The sequence below is a fragment of the Odocoileus virginianus genome, chromosome 15 (genome assembly GCF_023699985.2).
Source record: "Odocoileus virginianus isolate 20LAN1187 ecotype Illinois chromosome 15, Ovbor_1.2, whole genome shotgun sequence".
NCBI classification, from domain to species: Eukaryota; Metazoa; Chordata; class Mammalia; order Artiodactyla; family Cervidae; genus Odocoileus; species Odocoileus virginianus.
This window is the reverse complement of record NC_069688.1, coordinates 46,420,507-46,442,162: the sequence shown is the minus strand read 5'-3', so window position 1 is coordinate 46,442,162 and position 21,656 is coordinate 46,420,507. Positions and strand designations below refer to the sequence as shown.

The following is a 21,656-nucleotide window of genomic DNA, read 5'->3' as shown; positions in this document are numbered from 1 at the left end:
CATATTATTTATCACTTTTACCTATAATACATAAATATACATGACTTTAGAGCAGTATCTTTGACTCTAAACCCAGCAGGACTGACTCTAAACCCAGCAGGGCGGGCAGGGTCCATTCTAGCCTCCTTTCTTTGCTTATCTGTAACTTCTTTACCCTTCGGTGAAAAATCTGGTACTCATTAGCAACAATTTATTTACTTATTGTTCAACCCTGGCTTACCTGTACAATAGAATCAGAATTGCTGACCTGTGCAGTGTGAAACAAATTTGCCAGTTATACTACAGTATTTATGTATAGTTCTTTTTAGGCTTTAGTGTTACAGTTTTCTAAATTTTTCTTTCCTAATGTTAATTAGGTCAGAAACTTTCCCCACCCATCCTTGTCAGTGAGGTTATGTTATACATTTTCCATGCAGAGATTCATTTGTCATATTCTTCATTCCTTCCTGGGATTCTCCTGTTCTGGTTGACTTTTTAAAAATTTGTATACATTAAGATTTACTCTCTGTAATGTTTTCGTTGGTTTTGTGTTTTTTTCCCCTGTGAGTTTTGACAACTATATACTGTCATGTATCCAGCCACACAGTATTATACAGAACAGTTTCAACAGTTATCCTAAAAATTCCCTTGTGTGAACTCTTTGTTATTAACTCCCCCTGGATCTTAAGGGAAAAGCTTTTAATTTCTCATCATTCAGTCTGAATTTAGCTGTAAGTTTTGTTGTTGGTATCAAATTGAGGACATTTCCTCAATTTCTTGTGTGTTGAGAGTTTTATCATGGATGGTTCTTGGGTTTTGTCAGATGCCTTTTCTGTACCTCTTGATGTAGTCATATGATTTTTCTTCTTTAGCCTGATGATGCAATTGATTACATGAACTGATTTTCAAATACTGAACTAGCATACCTGGGTTAAATCCAGCCTGGTCATGCTATACAATTGTTTTTATACATTGTTGGATTCAATTTGCTAATATGTTGTTGAATATACATTCATTGGTGTTCATGAGAGATGTTCATCATAAATTTCATTTCTTTTAATGTCTTTGCCTGGTTTCCATAATAAGGTGATGCTGCTACAGAGAGTGAGTTTAGAAGTGTTCCCTGGGTTTCCTTTTCTGGGAGAGTGTAGAGGATTGGTACCATTTCCTCTTTAAATGTTTGGTAGAATTCACAGATGGAACTGTCTAGACCTTGGTGATTTCTATTCTGTATGGTTATTAGCTACTGATTCGATTTCTTTAATATATGTAGGCCTATTCAGATTATCTGTTTTTCCTTGTGAACTTTTGTAGATTATATTTTCTAAGAAAATGGTCCATTTCAGAAGGTTATTAAATTTCTGGGCATATAATTGTTCTTAATATTTTTAGATCAGTAGTGACAGACTACCTTTCATTTCTGATATTAGTAATTTGTGTCTTTTTCTTGACTAGTCTAGCTCTAGGAGTTAATAATTTTATTGGTCTTTATAAATAGGCAAATTTTGGTTTTGTTGATTGTTGTCTGTTGATTTCCTATTTTAAATTTCACTGATGATTCTTCTAATTTTTATTATTTCTTTTCTTCTTGTTTTAGACTTAATTTGCTGCCCCCCCTCTGGTTTCCTCGTTAGTTTATGGATTTAGATCTTTATTTTTTCCCTAGCATATGCATCCAGTACTAGGAATTTCCGTCTAAATTCCGTATTTAGATGCATCTTGCAAATCTTGATACATTTTCATTTTCACTTTAGTTCATAAAATTTCAAATTTCTCTTGATAATTCATTGAACTTTGCATTATTTATAAGTGTGTTAGTTTCTAGACATTTTGATTTCCCACTACAGTTCTGTTATTTATTTTTATTACTGTTAGCATGGTATGTCTTTCTTCATTCCTTACTGTGTCTATTTCAAGTGTTTTCTTATAGAAAACACATTGTTGACACTCCTTTTGTTTTTTGCTTTTGGTTAATCTACTTTGACAGCTTCTATCTTTTAATTGGTGAATTTAGATCATCCACATTTAAAATTATTATTGATATAGTTGGGTTAATAGCTATCACATTTGTAATTGTTCCAATAATTGCCTTTGTTCTTTTATTTACTTTTTTGGTCTTCCACTATTTCTCTCCAGTCTCTGGTTTGAGTTCAGCATCTTATATGATTAGATTCCATTTTTTTCCCTCACTTAACATACGGATTATATGTCTTTTTAAAAAAATAATATTTTTTAATGGTTGTTGAAGAGCTTGCTACTGATTCATAAATTAACAACTAATCCAAGCCAACTTTCAGATAACACCATACCACCTTAGGGGTAGTACAAATACTTTATAAAAGTGTATTCCTGATTTTTCCCTCTTGTACCTTAAAAATTGGTATTAGTCATTTCACTTATCCTTAAGCTATAATCATCAAAAACTGTGTTACTACTATTATTTTGAACAAACTTCTGTTAGATCAATTAAGAATAAGAAAAATAAAAGTTATTTTTTGCCCTCATTTATTCCTTCACCAATGCTCTTCCTATATTTTATATAGATGTTGGTTTCCAACTTATATCATTTTCTTCTCCCCTTTTTACATTCTTTGAAAGGCACGTAAACTAATGACAAATTACCTAATTTTTTTCTTGTCTGAGTGGGTATATTTCTCATTTAGTTTTGAAGAATAATTTCACTGCACACAGAATTCTAGGTTAATGGGTCATTTTTTCTTTCAACTCTTCAAATATTTTATTCCACTTTCTTCTTTCTTGTTTGTTTTTTAAAGAGAAGTCCAAAGTAATTCTTATGTTTATTTCTCTGTAGGTAAGATGTTTATTTTCCTTCTGGCTTCTTTCAGAATTTCCTCTTTGTCTTTGGTTTTCTGCAGTTTAAGTAGCATTTGCATAGGTATAACTTTTTTTTTTTAAACTACTGATCATGCTTAGTGTTCCTCATGCTTCCTAGGTCTATGGCTTGGAATCTGTCATTAATTTTGGAAAATTCTCAGTCTTTGTTACTTCAAGTATTTCTTCCATTCCTTTCTTTCTTCTCCTTCTGATGTTCCCATTGCTTGTATATTACACCTTTTTTTAGTTATCCCATAGTTTGCGGACATTCTATTCCATCTTTTCTTTCTTTGTCTTTCAGTTTTAGAAGTTTTTATTGGCATATTTTCAAGCTCATTTATTCTTTTTCAGCTGAGTGTAGTCTACTGATGAGTCCATCACAAGCATTCTTCATTCCTGTTACAGTGTTACTTATTTCTAGAAATTCCTTTTCATTCTTTCTTAAGCAGTACATTTCTTTGCTCACACTATTCATCTGTTCTGTTTTTAAACTTCTTATTTATTTATTTTTAATTAGAGAATAATTGCTTTACAATATTGTGTTGGCTTCTCTCACACAGCAGCATGAAGCAGGCATAAGTATACACATGTCCCTCCCTCTTAAACCTCTCTCCCACCCTCACCCCATCCTACCCCTCTAGGTTGTCATACAGTACCATGTAGAGGATATATTTGCAAATGAAGCAATTGAAGAGGGATTAATCTCTAAAATATATAAACAGCTCATGTAGCTCAATTTCAGGAACAACCCAATCAAAAGATGTGTGGAAGACCTAAATAGACATTTCTCCAAAGAAGACATACAGATGGCTGACAAATACATGAAAATATGCTCAGCATTGCTCATTATTAGAGAAATGCAAATCAAACTATAATGACCTTCCACCTCAAATCAGTCAGAATGACCATCATCAAAAAATCTGCAAACAATAAATGCTGGAGAGGGTGTGGAGAAAAGGGAACCTTCTTGCACTGTTGGTGGGAATGTGAGGGGGCTGTATGCCCCTATGGAGAGCATTATGGAGGGTCCTTAAAAAATAGAACTACCATATGACCCAGCAATCCCATTCCTGGGCATATATTTGGAGAAAGTGAACATGAAAGTGTTAGTCACTCAGTCATGTTTGACTCTTCGTGACCCCATGGACTGTAGCCTGCCAGGCTCCTCTGTCCGTGGGATTCTCCAGGCAAGAATACTGGAGTGCATTGCCATAGGAGATCTTACCAACCCAGGGACTGAACCTGGGTCTCCTGCATTGCAGGTGGTTTCTTTACCGTCTGAGCCACCAGAGAAGCCCCTTATCTTGAGAAAAACATAATTTGAAAAGACACATGCACCCCAATGTTCAATGAAGCACTATTTCCAAAAGCCAGAACACAGAAGCAACCTGCTCTTCATCAACAGATGAATGGGTGAAGAAGTTGTGATACAATGGAATATTGTTCACCCATAAAAAGGAATGAAATTGTGCAATCTGCAGAGATGTGGATGGACCTAGAACCTGTCATACAGAGTGAAGTCAGAAAGAGAAAAATATTGTATGTTGCTTGTATTGGAATCTAGGTGAATGATACAGATGAACTTACTTGCAAAGCAGAAATTGACACACAGATGTAGAGAATAAGTTTAAGGATACCAAGGAAGGAAGGGGAGGTGAGATGAACTGGTAGATTGGGATTAACATGTATATACTACCATGTATAAAATAGATAACTAATGAAAACCTACTGTATAGCACCGGGAATTCTACACAATTCTCTGTGGTGACCTTAATGGGAAGGAGATCCCTGAAAGAGGGATATATGTATATCTATAACTAATTCACTTTGCAGTACAGCAGAAACTAACAAAACTCTGTAAAGCAACTATACTCCAATGAAAATAAATAAAACTAATTAATAACAATTAATTCAAAAAGAAAGAAGACCAAAAGTAGTCACATAAACACAGGGAAGAAAGACAAAGAAGATTAAGAGGAGCAGCATGTAGTTAATTATGTTGATTGAGGTGATGGTTTCATGTATATATGTCCAAATTTATCAAATTTTCCATTGTGATTATGTGCAGTTTATTGTATGTCAATTACACCTCAATAAAGTTGTTATAAGATTACAAAAGAAAAAACCAAATTGGAAAGGAAGTAAAACTATCACTGTGTAAATGACATGATACCTCATATAGAAAATACTAAAAGATGTCACCAGAAAGCTATTAGAACTCATCATTGGATTCAGTAAAGTTACAGGATACAAAATTAATATACAGAAATCTGTCATGTTTCTAGACATGAACAAAGAACTATTAGGAAGAGAAATTAAGAAAACAATCACTTTTACAGTTGTATCAGAATGAATAAAATACCTAGGAGTAAGTTTAATCAAGAACATGAAAGACCTGTACTAAGAAAGCTATAACACTGATGACAAAAATTGAAGGTGACACAAACAAACACAAGGATGTGTCCTATTCATGGACTGAAAAAATTAAAATTGTTAAAATGACCATACTACTCAAGGCAATCTACCGATTCAATGCAATACTTAGCAAAATACCAATGACATTTTTCACAGAACTGAAACAAATAATTGTAATGTTTGTATGGAAACACAAAAAACTTCAAATAGTCAAAACAGTGTTGAAAAGAAAGAACAAAGCTGGAGATATCACACTCCCTCATTTCTTAAGAATTTTTATAGTTTTAGATATTAAGTTTAGATCTTTGATCCATTTTGAGTTAATATTTGCATGTGGTGTTAAGTAAGGATCTAACTTCATTGTCTTTCATGTGGACTACCGAATTTTCCAGCATTGTCGAAAAGCCTATCCTTTCCTCATGGAATGGTCTTGGCACACCATGGAATGATCAAAATCCAGTTGAATATATTTATAAGGTGTTTATTTCTGGGCTCTCTATTGTATTCCGCTGGTCTGTGTCTGTCTGAATGCCAGTACCACGCTGATTACTGTAGCTTTGTTGTATGTTTTGGAATCAGGAAGTATGATTCCTGTGTCTTTGTTCTTACTTTTCAAGAGTATTTTGGCTAATCAGAGTCCCTTGAGATGCCATATGAATTAAGGATGTCTTTCTGTATTTTGACAAAAACATCATTGAGATTTTGATAAGAATTGCATTGAATATATGGATTGCTTTGGGTAGTATTAGATATTGATCTGCAGTTTTCTTTTTGTGTAGGAAAGAGCATGACATGACTGAGCAACTGAGCACGCACACACATTGTCTCTGGCTTTGGTATTATGGTTTGGTGGTCTAAAACAACGTGTTAGGAAGTGTTCCTCTTTTGACTTTTCTGGAAAGTTAGAGAAGGATTGGTTATTAGTTCATCTTGAAATGTTTGGTAGAATTCATTAGTGAAGGCATCAGGTCCAGAACTTTTCTTTGTCAGGATTTTTGATTAACACTTCAATCTTTTTACTATTTAGAGTCCTATTCAGATTTTCTATTTCTTTGGTAGGTTTTATGTTTGTAGGAATTTGTTCATTTCATTTAGGTTATCCAATTTTTGGCCTACATTTGTTCATAGCAATCTCAGATTCCTTTTTTATTTTTGTAGCGTAGTAGTAGTATTCTTTCACTTATGGTTTTAGTAACTTGATTCTTCTCTCTCTTTTTTTATTCCATCTAACAAAATTTGTCAGTTTTGTTAATCTTTTCAAAGAACTAACTTTTAGTTTCATTGAATTTCTCTATTGTATTTTTTCTGTTTTATTTGTCTCTGCTGTAATTTTTAACATTTCCTTCCTTTTGGTGACTTTGGGTTATTTGGGTATTTTTTTCTAGTTTCTTAGGTTGTAAAATTGTGCTTTTGTTTTGAGGTCTGTCTTGTTTTTTTTTTTTAGTGTAATTGTTTATAGCTAGAAATTTCTTGCTTAGTACTGCTTTAGCTGCATCTCATAAATTTTGATATATTTGTTTTGTTTTGTTTTCATTTGTCTCTAAGTATTTTATAATTTTCCTTGTATTTTCTTTTACTCATTGTTTTAAAGTGTATGTTAATTAATTTCTAAGAATTTATCATTTCTCTAGGTTTCCTTTTGTTTTCAATTTCTCACTTTATCTTCTTGTGTTTTCAGGCAGTTCAGTTCAATCGCTCAGTTGTGTCCGACTCTTTGTGACCCCATGGACTGCAGCACACCAGGCTTCCCTGTCCATCACCAACTCCTGGAGCTTACTCAAACTCATGTCCATGGAGTTGGTGATGCCATCCAGCCATCTCATCCTCTGTTGTACCCTTCTCCTCCTGCCTTCAATCTTTCCCAGCGTCAGGGTCTTTTCCAGTGAGTGAGTTCTTTGCATCAGGTGGCCAAAGTATTGGAGTTTCAGCTTCAGCATCAGTCCTTCCAATGAACATTCAGGACTGATCTCCTTTAGGATGGACTGGTTGGATCTCCTTGCAGTCCAAGGGACTCTCAGGAGTCTTCTCCAACACCGCAGTTCAAAAGCATCAATTCTTCAGTGCTCAGCTTTCTTTATAGCCCAACTCTCACATCCATACATGATTACTGGAAAAATCATATCTTTGACTAGGTGGACCTTTGTTGTCAAAGTAATGTCTCTTTTTTAATATGCTGTCTAGGTTGATTATAACTTTTCTTCCAAGGAGCAATGTCTTTTAATTTCGTGGTTGCAATCACCATCTGCAGTGATTTTGGAGTCCAATAAAATAAAGTCTCTTACTGTTTCCATTGTTTCCCCATCTATTTGCCATGAAGTGATGGGACCGGACACCATGATCTTGTTTTTTTGAATGTTGAGTTTTAAGCCAGCCTTTTCATTCTCCTCTTTCACTTTCATCAAGAGGCTCTTTAGTTCTTCTTCACTTTCTGCCATAAGGATGGTGTCATCTGCATATATGAGGATATTTCTTGTGTTTTAGAAGACACTTTATATGATTTCTCTATTTTAAAGTCTACTGAGACTTAATTAGTGGCCTAACATGGTTTTTCCTGGAAAAGGCCCCATTTCCACTGGAGAAGAATGTTTGATTTTCTTGTTGGGTGTAATTGTCTATATATGTTTGTTTGGTTTAGTTGATTTATTTTGTTTTGGTGTGGGTCTCTTTGATTTCATCTTATATGGAATTTGTTGATCTTCTTGAATGTTTATATTAATGTATTTTATCAAATATGGGAAACTTTTAGCCGTTATTTCAGCAAGTATTCTTTCTCTCTTCTGGAACTCACACAACAAACGTGTGTTGATCTACTTAATGGTGTCCCGTAGTTCCCTTAGACTCTTTTCTTCAATCTGTTTTCTTTCTGTTCTCAGATTCAGTGCATTTTATTGTTACATCTTCAAGTTTGCTGATTATTTTTTTTCCCTCCTGAAATCTGCCTTTGCATTCTTCTAGTGAATTTTTCAGGTCACTTTTTGTACTTTTTTTGGGAAGGGGGATATTTGTCTGGTCTAAAAATTGATACAAGGCAGATTGACAGGAGAAAAAAAATTAATTTCTTTGCACAGAGGTCTCATAGAAATGAAACCCTTGAAGTGACCAAGTCAGGCTGTTTATCTGTTAATTTTACACAAAGAAACAGTTATTTTTGACAAGTTAACAAAAGGGCTTTACTTGTAGTAGCAGACCAATGAAGAAGTCACACAAATTTTTTATACAGCTTTCTTTAGTCTTGAATTTCCTTATTCTGTTGATGAGGATGCTTTCTGTACTTTGGGTATGGGAGAATACCTTCATACTGGAGATTTCTTTCTTACTTTTGGGGGAAAGAGAAGGATCAGAGTATTATTTTCCTGTAAGTATCATTTTTTTTCTCATTGTTTGTCAAGTAACTTTAATTCAAAATAATCTATATGCAATTGTGCATGTATTGGGGCAGCCTGCTCTCAGTCAGGAAACTGGTCATATTAATATAAATATGTGGTAAGTCTGGAAATCATATTTCCCCCTTCACTAATTTTTGTTACTTTCTGTGATTGTTTTTATTTAATTTTATTCTTTTTTGTTGTAGGCTGTGTCTTTCTGAGGATCAGGCTGTGTTATAAACTTGGGATCTTCTCAGTCTTTTCTGAATTTGCCCCTTTCACTGGGCAAGTGTAGTGACTTTCTCTTTTTTTCTCATGTATGCAGTTACTTTAAGTTTCAGTCTTTAAAGTCTGGCTCCCAAAGCAGGGAGGAATTGAAAAATGAAAGTTGTGGGGGAAATGCACTGGTCCTTTAAATATATCCTGGAAGTCACCTTCACCAAAGGAGAAGGGATTTGCAACAATGAGGGGATTAAAACAATTTACCTCATTATATGCACCTATGAGATGAGAAGTAATAACCAGTGATCAGAACATAAATCTTATATTTGGGGGACAGGGTCAATTTTACTCACCCTGGCCCTCCAAACTGAGGGCAGGTTGCTCCAGAACAGGTAAACAGCTACCTTACACGGAGCAGGGTGGTATGGAATGGGTAGCTGCTATTATGCTAAGAATTCAAATTGACTGAAATTAGCAGCAATGTGTAGTTCTAGGATTCTTCTGAAGTTAAAAACCCTCATAGACTCCAGATTTACAAAATAGTTACATCAGGGAGATTGCCTAGGCTCGGGGTGGGGGGCGGGTCTCTGTTGCTTTCTACACTCTTCTACTGTCTGTATTTTTGTCTTCCTTCCTGTTTTGTGTTTCCTTAGAGACTTACTAGTGTCTACAGCTTGCAGTTCTTTTAGTTGTAATCCCATTATTGTTCAGGAATTCTAATGACTTGCTGGTGAGGTGTTGCTCCGGGAAGCCATTCAGTAGCCCCAGTTGTTGTTTAGTCACTAAGTCGTGTCCACCTCTTCGTGATCCACACAGTCAAAGGCTTTAGCGTAGTCAGTGAAGCAGAAGTAGATGCTCAATTGTTTAGCGTCTCTTAAAATTTTTTTCCGTGAGATTCGGATTGTTAAAGAGAGTAGACAGCTCTGGGAGTATTTAAATTTGTTCCCCCCTTCCTGCTGCTGGATGCTGGAGGAAGTTTTTCTCTGATCTTCACAGCGAGCAGCTGGTAGGGCTTTGTGGAAGTGTGGTGGTATGCCTAAAGCTGGGACTCCTTGGAATTTTAAACTTTCAGTCCAGTCCAAAGAGAGTCTCTAAAAGTCTTCCCACAGACACTGGCCCCATGTGTGTCTTCTGCTCCTGGGCTGTGCTATTGGTAAACTGTGATAGACTGGATCCATTTGTCTGTGTCTCTAGTTTTCAGTTTGCTCACTCTATGACCTGAATTCTTTGATGACTAAGAAGAGGTGTTGATTTTCAGTCTGTTCTGCATTTTTACTTGTAAGGATGAGAGTGATGATTTCCAAGCCCTTTATCTGTTTTATTGGAAGCTGGAAGCCCCTCATATACTTTTTGGAATGCAGGAATGTAGGAGTTTATTGTTAATAATGTTAAGGTACTGTCCAAAACATATATAATTACTTTTCCATATTACCAGTTCTTAAACTATTATCTCAGAATGAATTTTAAGTATGGTCAGATAGATACTCTTGAGGTTTGATTTCGTCTAAAATATTGGACAAAAGAAGGGTAATTTTTACTCTTGATTGTATTTAAAGATGATAAATATTTATACTGCTATGCTTGTGATACATATTTTATTTGGGAAGCTAATGCAAATGTTTGTATATTTCACTTGTATTTTACAAAGCCCATAAACAATTTCTGAATTGGTAATTTACATTTTATGTCTGTTAATTATTTCAACTTATGTTTTAAAATTAGAAACTGATTTATAATTAATATAAATTTGTTTATGATAAAAACTTTATCACTAATTAAGAGCAAATATGATTTCTTGTAGAGAATCACCTAGGATGTCTTCAGATATCTTCTCCTCTTTCATGAATTTAATGTTTTTGTTTTTAACATACATATTATTTGGTGAAGGTTAATCTTGAATTGTTTCCCCATTTTGATAAGCTGGTTTGGTAAATTTTCTTATATAGGACCTATTTTGTTCTAAAACATTAAGAGATTTTTATGTCTTATTCTCAAAGAAATACAATGATAAGTTTTCTAGGTAGAATCCATTGTCACTATAGTTTGCTTGTATTTATTTGCTTATATATTTGGTGCTAAATATAATCCCTTGTTAGTATTCCATTATATCTCTATTTAAATACTAAATGATGTCGCCTTAGCTCTATGCTAAAACTGTTGTACAGAACAGAAGAAATTCTTTTTAGTTAATATAGAGATATATAAATACCAATTATATTCATTGATGCTCAAAAATGTATAAGGGTATACCCTTTCATTAAATCATTAGATCATTTAAAATAAAAACACACTGGAAAAAATCAATTTAATTTTAAAAGAATTTAATTTACAGTGTTAATATAGTTTCCTAATGAAAGTCCTAGATTCTAGGGATCCATTTTAGTTACCAATTCTTAGTCTTTCTTTGGGATAGTACAAACTAATCGATTGATTACTTATCATAGGTTTCCCTCTTAGGACCAGTCCCAGGCAAAGTGTGGAAACCACATTTCAGAGGCATCTCTGTCCTTGTGTTTTAGCTTTCTCTACTTTTAAATGTCCAGCTAAACAATGAAGCACTGAGTTGATTATAGGGTAAATGCATTTTTAGTCTTTTATAGTTTTATGAATAATTTACTTTAGCTTATGAATATTTTAAATTTAATACACATAATTATCTTAGTAGCTATTTTTAGGTATATTGGATGCATAACTCCCCAACTTCTTTATCTGCTCCTTTGTGAAGTAAATAAATCCATTTGGAAGGCTTTTAAAATACATTTATAAAAATTTAAATTTTACTTAAAATATTTATACCTTCAATTATATTAAGGAAGAAATTTTAAAATAAAGAGGAAATCTGTTCATCTTCAGTAGACCAAATGTAACTGTATTTAATATAATACTTTATTTTAAATGCTTCAGTTTCACTATTAATACAAGTATGCAGAAAACTTGAGGACAAATCATGGAATCATTAAGACAGCAGAAGAATTTTAATATTAGCCCTCTAATAAAACAAATGATTCAACTTTTCCTTTTTGTGTCATACTAATTCAGATGTATAATTCAAATATATGGCAAAGCATTAAGCTTTTATATGTAACAGACCCCGTTTTTCAGTTTTATATGACCCCAGATCTGTAGATAGAAATTTCTTCCTAGTACAGTGCACTCAGTTGTGCAAACTTATCTTTTTAGGGTCAAAGAAGAACACAAACCACAGACGACACAGTAAGTAAACGTATTAAGAGTTCAATAGGCTTGACTTCTGTACCTTTGCCACATTCTGCTTTCTGCACCTTGGATGGTATTAGCTCACACTAATACTGGATAGGCTGCAGCTAGTGTGTCTTCTGCTTTCTGACTCTCTGGCTTGTAAGAGAGCTGCCCGCAGCTTCTTACTTCATCCATACACTGACTAGATGTAGTTTTTTGCTGCCTGCTTGTGGACTGGTTAAGTGTTCAAACTTAATTTCCCTATATTCTGACTGCCTGGATGATAATTGAAGCTCATATTTCCATTGGCTGTAGCTTCTGTGCCTGTGTATTTTTATTAGTATGGATAAGAAAACATTTGACCTACAGTTGTTTTATTCATTTGGTTGTTCAGTCACATTATTTGCTTATTTAAACAGGTGGTTTCCCTTTAGTGGGATCACTGAACTGGTAAATAACGTTCTTCAGCCCCAGCAAAAACAACAAAATGAAAAGGAGCCCCAGACGTAAGTAAGCTGATCTGTACAGACTAAATATTATCTCTGATAGCATAACATACTGAAGAGTAGGTATTAAAATACAGCCCTCGAAATAGCATTCCTCAAAAATGAACATTGTTAGATTATGAATATGATATTTTTCACCTTTTATACTTCATATCCCATGGAAATATTAAAAGAAAACAAGGATAATTTATAGGGTAGTAAGAATAAAGTGATTATCTCCTCAGCTTTAATATAAATTACATTATCTGTATTTATCCAGTAAAATATTATCTCCAATAATGCAATATATTCCAAAACATGTTTCTTTCAAAGATAGTTCCTGAAGACATAAGATGTATTTACCGCCACCCCCATGCCCCCACCGCCGATTCAATCTTTGTTCAAGTTTATACAGGTTTGTTTTTTTTTTTTAAAGGCTAGGGGAATTTTTTTATTGTAATTCTGAGTATCTAAATATGCTCCAAAGGTGTTAGTTAGAACATATAATCTTAACTAAATTTATGTGACTACTAAATCCTGTTTTCACTGAACATTTCATTAGATTATGAAACATAATTTGGGAAATGTAGCAATTTATTCTCACATTGGTCTGAAACATTAAACTATGTCAATTCCATTTATTTCAGTTATTTCTAGGTTTAAATATATTCTTTAAAAAGTTGTAGATACTTGTATCTTTTTAACTTTGTGCAAGAAATATTATTTATGTTGTAAAGTGGAAGTTACTCGGAGAATGTGAGAAAGATTGCATAGATATAAGTTCCTCTCTCCCCATGATAATTGCCATCTTACTCAGAAATGCTGTTACCAGTCAGCCTCTGTGCTTTCTAAAAGTAGGAATTAATGTCTGTGCAGAAGATGGTTTGGTTGTAGGATTGGGCAGATTGAAAAGTGACATGAGCTCTATGAGAGAACTACCAGAAACCTTAAGATGAAACATTCAGAAAAACATTAATATTTTTGCCTTTAATCGAAACTAGAAGGTAATGTCTTTTTGTTTTGCTGTTGTTGAGGGTATTCCTTCATCCATTTTATGTTATCTTGTATGCATTTTATTTTAAATTTTGTCAGAGTTTCAGTTTCAATTGAAGTAGAAAACTGTATTGTGATATGCTCCTCCTAATAGTTGATAACGTAGTTGTTGCTATGTTTAAGCCAGTTGAAATCAAGACCTATGTTTGTCTTGTCTACATTTTATCTTTGACGTCTAGCAGAATGCCTGATCCACAGTAAGAACTCAATAAATGTGTCTTCACAACTCATTTTATATATTTTATCCTCTTACAATATAAAAATAATGTGTTCCAAGGAATAAAAATAATTTCTCTAATCAGCAAAAATTGTGTTAAAATTATACAAAATACTATTGTTTGGCTGATTTTTCTTTAAGACACTGAAATGTGGTAATATAGAAAAACCAAAACAAAATATAATTAGATGCAACTTTGTCTCAGTTTAAAATGATGTCAGTTATGTGTCTTCTTTGTATGTTTTAGAAAATAATCAAGATTAAATTAATTATTTAGTAGATTACAGTAGATATTAAATTAAATAGATATTTTGTTAGTAACCTTAAAAAGTGATTTCTAATTACTGAAACAAATGACATTTGATTGGCATAAGCAAAGATCAAGGCATATTTGAAATGAAATAGCTTTATTTCAAAATAAAAATAATACAATTAGCTTTAATTTTTGGCTGTGAATATTGTAGAAGAGACTAGTACTTTGTGATGTTTTAAAAATTAATTCTATATTAATAAATATAATTTCCATTAAAGTTTCTTGGACAACTAATTCATTCTTCTACACTTGATCTTAGCCAAAAGGCCGAGAAGCGATAATAATTCATTCTTCTTATTCTGTGACCTATACAGTTTAAAAAAATCAGAACTAATAGGTTCTCTTAATAGTTACTTTCTTCATCTTGCAGTCTTATTGTGTTAAAGATTTCTGATACATAATTTTTTAGTAGCTTTCCTTTTATCTTTCTGATCTACAGATGAGGGTTTCTTCTCAATCTTCTTTAATTCATCTTCTTTTCAATCAGAGTCTAGGATTTCTTATTTCTGAATCATCTGAAGGTTTCTCTTTTTGACTACTATTTGAATGGGATAACATCCAATCTTCTTGTTCACTTATCTATTGAATTATTTTGGAGTGTTGTATTCTAGGTATTTATTTTAATTTGTAAATGTCAGAAAGTACAACTTATGCTTTTCATATTTTGTATAAAAATTTTCACAGTAGAGTAAGTATTCTCTCAGTATTGAAAATTTCCTGAATGGTAATTTCATTTTAATGAATTTCTATAAATCCCATGTTGTGATTATTTAAAAGTTTAATGATGTAGGTTCTTTGAAGTCTGTAATTTTGAAGTTTGTTTATTTTATAAGTGTTTTTAAAAAATGTAACAGGAATGTAATTTTGGATTTTGAATGTAATGTAATATTGATTTGGGTATTTCATGTGAAAATGTAGGTGTAAGTAGAATAACGTATCCAGCTTTGACTTTCCATGAATATTGAAGTATAGAAAATGGATTGGGCTGATTTTCAGTTGTCAGTTCATTCAGCCTTTGCAGAAATTGCCTAATATACAAATTAAATAATTTTAAATTCTTTTCTTTCTTTCACTACTTTTTTGTTTTAATATCAAAATGTTATTGCCTGTAAGGCAATGTAATATACATTATATGTAGAGTGTAAAACAAGTCTTTGGATAATTAAAAAGGGTATACTTGGAAAAATATAAATGATTTTTAATGCAACTGTTATTTTAACATGGTGCTCCCAATATGAACTTAGTACCAAAAATACAAATTAATTAAATACAAATTAATTAAGCTAACCAATTGGATTGGTTTGATTTTGCACGTTCATGTTTTATTCAGGTTGTGACATGTTAAATAATAAATGTATTTTTAAAATAGCAGGAAAACCTAAAATGTGAATCAGAATGAGATGGCCACTTAATATAGTAATCGATTCTCTTTGATAATGAGGTATTTTGATAGAAAAAAAATGGTAAGGGGAAGAATTTTTTAAGCTTAGGGAACATCACAGGTGAAAGTTTTTAAGTAGAGAAGGATTTGAGAGACAAAGAAGACTAGTGTGGCTGGAATATAGTGGACAATAGGGAGTGCGAGACCAGGTGTAGAACTCAGACAGGGCAGTGTTTCTCTGGAGAGGGAGGAGTTTAGATATGAATCTCAGTATAAAGGGAACATGCTGAAAAATTTTAAACATGAGAGTGATATGATTTATGTATAAAAATCAATCTGGCTGTTCTATGGATAGCGTGCATGAGGATGGAGGTTGAGAGAGTAGCAAGGAGTCTTTTGTGAAGGACTTGGCTAGAGATTATGATGGCTTGGACCAGGTTGATTACACTGAAGATGGAGGGAAGTGGATTGGGGATATATTTGGGGGTTGAAATGATGTAATTTGTTAGTGGAGTATATTTAGAGGAAGTTAGTAAGGAAGATGAAAGAACCAAAGAGGACTGCCAGATTTCTGACTGGAAGAATTTATTGGGTGGTGATATCATTTACTATGATCAAAAAGCAGAAAGGATAAACAGGTTAGAAGTAGAAATTAAAACTGAAGTTTTAAATTTTAAAAGTCTAAGATGCTAATAAGTCAACCAACTTTGAAGGAAGGATATGGATTAGCTGGAGGTAAAACTTTCGGAGTTGTCAGTATGGTGTATAAAGCTAGGAGAGTAGATAAGCTGACCCAGGGAGAGAATGTGTGATGAAGAGCAGATAAGAATGTCCAAATCTGAGCCCAGAAAATCAGGTTACTAGGAATCCAGGGATAGAAGGACTATGGTTCCTGCTCTCAAAGGTTTGACATTCAAACATCTTGATAAGTAATTAAAAACAATATTGTGGAGACTTCCGGTTTCTTCCTTGATATACAAAGAATTTGGAAGCTGTCACTCCTATCCTTACATGAAAAGAGCTGGATAAACTGAACAAACTGAAAACCAACTCTTCTTTGATCCACCAGAAAAGTGAGGTCACGGGACAAATCAGTGCCCTGACAACTGAAAGGAGAGGTAAATAGAATTTCTAGGAGTAGAACCCACTGGGTCCAAGAACTGGTAGGAAATTGTTGAAATACGGAAAGCTGAGTGTAGACTAACTTAGGAGTTAAAAATTCCTGGAAGTCCAGCCTTTGGGGAGCCCCCACCCTAGTTTTATGAGTTTTACTTCCATGAAAGTAAAAGTGAAAGTCACTCAGTTGTGTCTGACTCTTTGCGAGTCCGTGGACTATACAGTCCATGGAATTCTCCAGGCCAGAATACTTGAGTGGGTAGCCATTTCTTCTTCAGGGGATTTTCCCAACCCAGGGATCGAACCCAGGTCTCCCGCATTGCAGGCGGATTCTTTACCAGCTGAGCCACCAGGGAAGCCCAAGAATACTGGAGTGGGTAGCCTATCCCTTCTCCAGTGGATCTTCCCTTTCCAGGAATCGAACTTGGGTCTCCTGCATTGCAGGCGGATTCTTCACCAGCTGAGCTACCAGGGAAGCCCAAGAAAGTGAAAGTTGCTCAGTTGTGTCCCACTCTTTGTGATTCCATGGACTATATAGTCCGTGGGATTTTCCAGGCCCGAATACTGGAGTGGGTAGCTGTTCCTTCTCCAGGGGATCTTCCCAACCCAGGGATCGAACCCAGCTCTCCTGCATTGCAGGCGGATTCTTTACCAGCTGACCACCAGGGGAGCCCTCCATGAACTCTACCAAATTCTCAAGCTCAGTGAAAAATTCTCTCATACTTCCAGCAGTGGATGGGATAAGTGACCATTTTTGACATATTCCTAGAGATTTTCATTCTGAAAGGAAACTACTTAACCAGAGCCCAACTAACATGAGAGTGGAGAAATACCTAATTACAGTCCTCTCTAAACTTCCTGTTTCTCCAAAAGGGGAGAAGAAAGCTGAGAAGTATTTGTGACAATCATAGCCCAGGGGCACCAGCCCATGAAAAGATTTAAGACTTACTTACGGGATTCTAGAATTCTCTTCCATGTGGCAGTTTAGCAATCCAGGCTGCTTCTGTCTTGTTGGCAAGCCAATTAGAACACATAGCTATTAAGATTGCTGTATCTGAGCGAAGAGAGAGAAATGGGAGAACTCACATTCATTCTTCATTATGTAAGACAGGAAGTGAGGTAGGTTACCTTTACTCACAGTTCCTTGCCCAAAGCTGGTCACAAGGCTCTTAACTAACTGAAAGGAAATCTAGAAGGTCCATGTCCTCATGAAGAGAGGCAACTCTCTATATAGTGAGCACTAGTAGCGTCGACTGCTTCCCAGGTGGCTAAGTGGGTAAAGAATCCACCTGCAATGCAGGAGACACGGGAGACACAGGTTTGATCCCTGGGTCAGGAAGATCCCCTGGAGGAGGGATTGGCAACCCACTCCAGTATTCCTGCCTGGAGAACCCCATGGACAGAGGAGCCTGGGGTCTATAGTCCATGTGGTTGCAAAAGAGTCAGCCACAATTGAAGTGACTGAACCCACACAGTAATATCAACTGCAGTTAGTTTTTGTTTGATTCTCATTTATTGCAATGAGGTGGAAATTTCTGGATGCCAAAAGAGAAAAACTTGCCAAAAGAATGCTACTGTAGCAAAGATAACTCCAGTCCCCACTCTTAGTACTCTTGGTTTATCTGAAACTGCTGTAATGATTTGAGATCAAGGTCTAATTTGTACAGTACTGAAAGTTAAGGTTAATAACGTGAAGAAAATTCAAATACAGAAGTATTCTCTCACAGGAAGGAAATTAATGGTATATAGTGTTTGAAGGAGTACCTATACAATTTTGTCAGTGGGAGTACATGGAGAATTTTTGCATTCTCCTAGGTGGCAGGAGCCTGGTGGGCTACAGTCCCTGGGGTTGCAAAGAGTCAGACACAACTGAGGCTGCACATACGCAGGTGGAAGTGAAAGGAGATTAAAAATGGGTTAACAGTGAAAGTGTATGAAAACCTACTGAGACACCCTTATTTGAACATTAGAGATTCCAAGGAACAATAATAAATAAGACAAACAGTTAACAAAGTAATTTTTAAAAGGAGGAACAGAGATACTAGAAAATCATTCTTCTGTTCTTGGATGGAAGCTGTCTATTTTGGTGTGTTATCTGCTTGATCCAAGAGTTGGTTAGCTCTTTCTCTCTCAAAGTCTATTTATTTCTGGGAGATTCTTAAGGCTCTTTTATTTAAGGTCTCTTGACAGAGCAGATTTCCAGCAGTTCATGCAAAATTGTTTATGTCTTTTTAGCTGTGAAACTTGAGTCTAAGGATCAACATTTTTGAGGCTTTTGCTGAAGTGCTAATTGTTAATGTGACTTATTACAGTATTTTCCATCATAACCCTGAGGTAGTTTTTCTCTCCTTTCCCTTCAGAAGATGAAATCTGTAGATTTCATGTCATAGAGTGTCCCTTAGAAGGATGTTTTGGAAATCTTGCTTATACCTGTTGTTAATAAGACTAAGTGTATAACCTGATCCCTTTGCTTAATCATGTTAACTTGCAGTAGGGCTGATTTTAGGGTCAAAAGTGAAATTTCTTAATGTGTGGGCAGCTTATTATTATGTTATAAGAGAAAGCTGATGGACCTGCCTCAAAATTGATTTTTATTATTTTGAAGGCTAATGACAATGGAAATTGAAGGGTCATTGAAAGTATTGTTAATTTTACTTAAAAACCTGGAGAGGGCAATGACAACCCACTCCAGTACTCTTGCCTGGAGAATCTCATGGACAGGGGAGCCTGGTGGGTTACAGTCCGTGGGGTCCTCAAGAGTTGGACATGACTGAGTGACTTCACTTTCACTTACTTAAAAAATTCCACTAGTATTTTTCTAATTTTTCTGAAGATTGAGGATGATATAGACAAAGATGTTTTCTTGTAAGCTATTGGTGCTTGACTGGTGAAAGCAGTTGACATGAACTTGTGACATAGTGAAAGCAGTTTCTGCACATAAATATGTTTCCAGGTCCAACATAGGTATTCTTCAACCTGAGTGGTCTAAAATTGACTACGTCTGTCATGTACCTTAGGTTAGAACCGCCTTAAATTCCTTTTGGCTCAAAAAAAAACAAAAAAGAAAAAGGGATCAGTAAATAAAGAAAAATGATGATGATATATCACTTGCTCAGACAGTACATTTAGAAAAATTGATAAAAGTACCAAAGTGCTTATTGCCAAGTAAAGTTTTTATTAAAACATAGTATATGTAGTGATAAGTGCACAGTTTGAAAATATGCAGCTCACTGAATTTCCAGACAGTGAACATATCTGGAAACCATCACTGAACGCAAGAAGCAGAACATTACCATACTTCCAGGATCTCTTTCTCATGCTCTCTTCCAGGGAGTGCTCTCTCCCACCCCCGGGAGTGACTTTTAACTTGAATTTTTTAAATACCACATAATATTTTGCCTATTTATATTTAGACTTCAAACAAATAGAATCATATGGTATATTGTGTCTATAATATTTTGTTTAATGTGTTTGTAAGATCCAATCATATGATTGCATCTAGTTGTATTTCATTCATTCTCATGACTGTATGACACTCTAGTATTTCAATATACTGCAATTTATTTATGTTTTACTTTTTCTGTGCACTGGGGTTATTTCCAACTTTTAGCTATGAGTAGTGCTGTGATATACATTCTGATGCCATTATTTCTCATATTATTTGGAAAATTTTGCAGTTATTTGGAACAGTGAAGTCCTTTAGCTATTTAAAACTGTTTTCAAACATTAAGTCTAGTTACTATGTCTGTACTATGTGCGGACATAGTCTCTAGTTTCCCTTATTTATTTGATGATACTATAGGTACTGTTTCTTTCTGTGCCCTACTGTTTGAATTTCAGTGCCTCTGTATCTGGCCAAGAAAGAGAGAAAGACATTCCAGGCAGAGGAACAGGATGGTATGATCAGATCTGTATTTTAGAAACACATTACATTTGTAATAGTCGCTTAGGCAGCTATTTAGAAATTCAGAGGAGAGACTTGGTATGTGACTGGGATGGCCAGCTGTATGACATATGTTTTTATTCTTTTATTATAAAAGGACATTAGTCCTTTCTCTCAGCTGATTAGTAAAGCAGTGACTTTCATACTTCTTTTTTTAAAAAAGCTTCCATTCATAAAAAATATATTTGCGCTATAACCCAGTATACACATACCTACATACATATATATGTAATAGAAGTAAGATTTATAAGAAATAGTGCACTCTTTCCAATGCTTCGATCTAGTTCATTAAACTGTGAGTCCTGGCTTGCTAAATTTATTTTATGTCCTTGTATTGGGTTGCACTCTGCTGTTTGAAAAGCTCTCTGTAATATGTGTGACTGCATTTAATGATTACATTCTATAACTGTATGCCATGAGCTTATAGAAAACACAACTTAAAACTCATCATCTGATGAATGTCAGTGTTACATAAATCATGAAAACCCCCCCAAAAGATGAATGGGAAAACAACAACATCAACAAAAATCTATGTGACTGGGCATAAAATTACCAGGAACAGCAGGATTACTGGGAACTAACATTGAATAATGTCTGTTTCTTAAAGAACTCAAAATGAAGAAATTACTTTTGAAAACATTGAATTCAGTGAGTTGCTTTGGTGAGGATGGAGAAAATAGACATGAAAAATTTGGATGAAGTAGCTTTTTGAGTTGAGTGGAAAATACTATTTCTAAATTGATATATCTTTTAAATATTTGTTTGTAAGAAAAGTTTTAAATTAAATATGAGTATTATCTTTGACTCTTTGTATCAGGGATCTATAAAATATGACCTGTAGGTCAAATCCTGCCCATTGCCTGTTTCTGTAAATAAACTTTTATTGGAACACAGTCATGCTCATTTATTTGTTTGCTTTTCTGTGACTATTCTCACATCTCTGTGGCAAAGTTGAGTGACTGTGACAGATCCACAAGGCCTACAATATCTACCATCTGGAAATTACATATTTACCACTATATTTATAAGCTTAAATATATGTTTATATTCTTAAGATCTTTTATACCTTTCATTATATTTGGAGTTTGGATTCTAACAATGTTGTTTTGGAGTAGGAACAAACCAAAGACCAAT

At 34.5% G+C, this 21,656-nt stretch overlaps 1 protein-coding gene and 1 pseudogene across 33 annotated transcripts in view; one reads left to right on the top strand and one right to left on the bottom strand.

The window, feature by feature from the left end:
• RIMS2 (regulating synaptic membrane exocytosis 2) overlaps positions 1-21,656 on the top strand; it is a 586,561-nt gene that overhangs the window by 87,276 nt on the left and 477,629 nt on the right. For 22 of the 33 annotated variants that reach the window (XM_070477276.1, XM_070477282.1, XM_070477256.1 and 19 more), the window contains exons 2-3: positions 11,997-12,029; positions 12,434-12,520. The exons of the other annotated variants lie outside the window; for them this stretch is intronic. In XM_070477276.1, the coding sequence (XP_070333377.1) occupies positions 11,997-12,029; positions 12,434-12,520 (120 nt within the window). The remainder of the gene's footprint in view (positions 1-11,996; positions 12,030-12,433; positions 12,521-21,656) is intronic. 33 annotated transcript variants of the gene reach the window in all.
• Positions 14,260-14,361, bottom strand: LOC139038535 (U2 spliceosomal RNA; annotated as a pseudogene).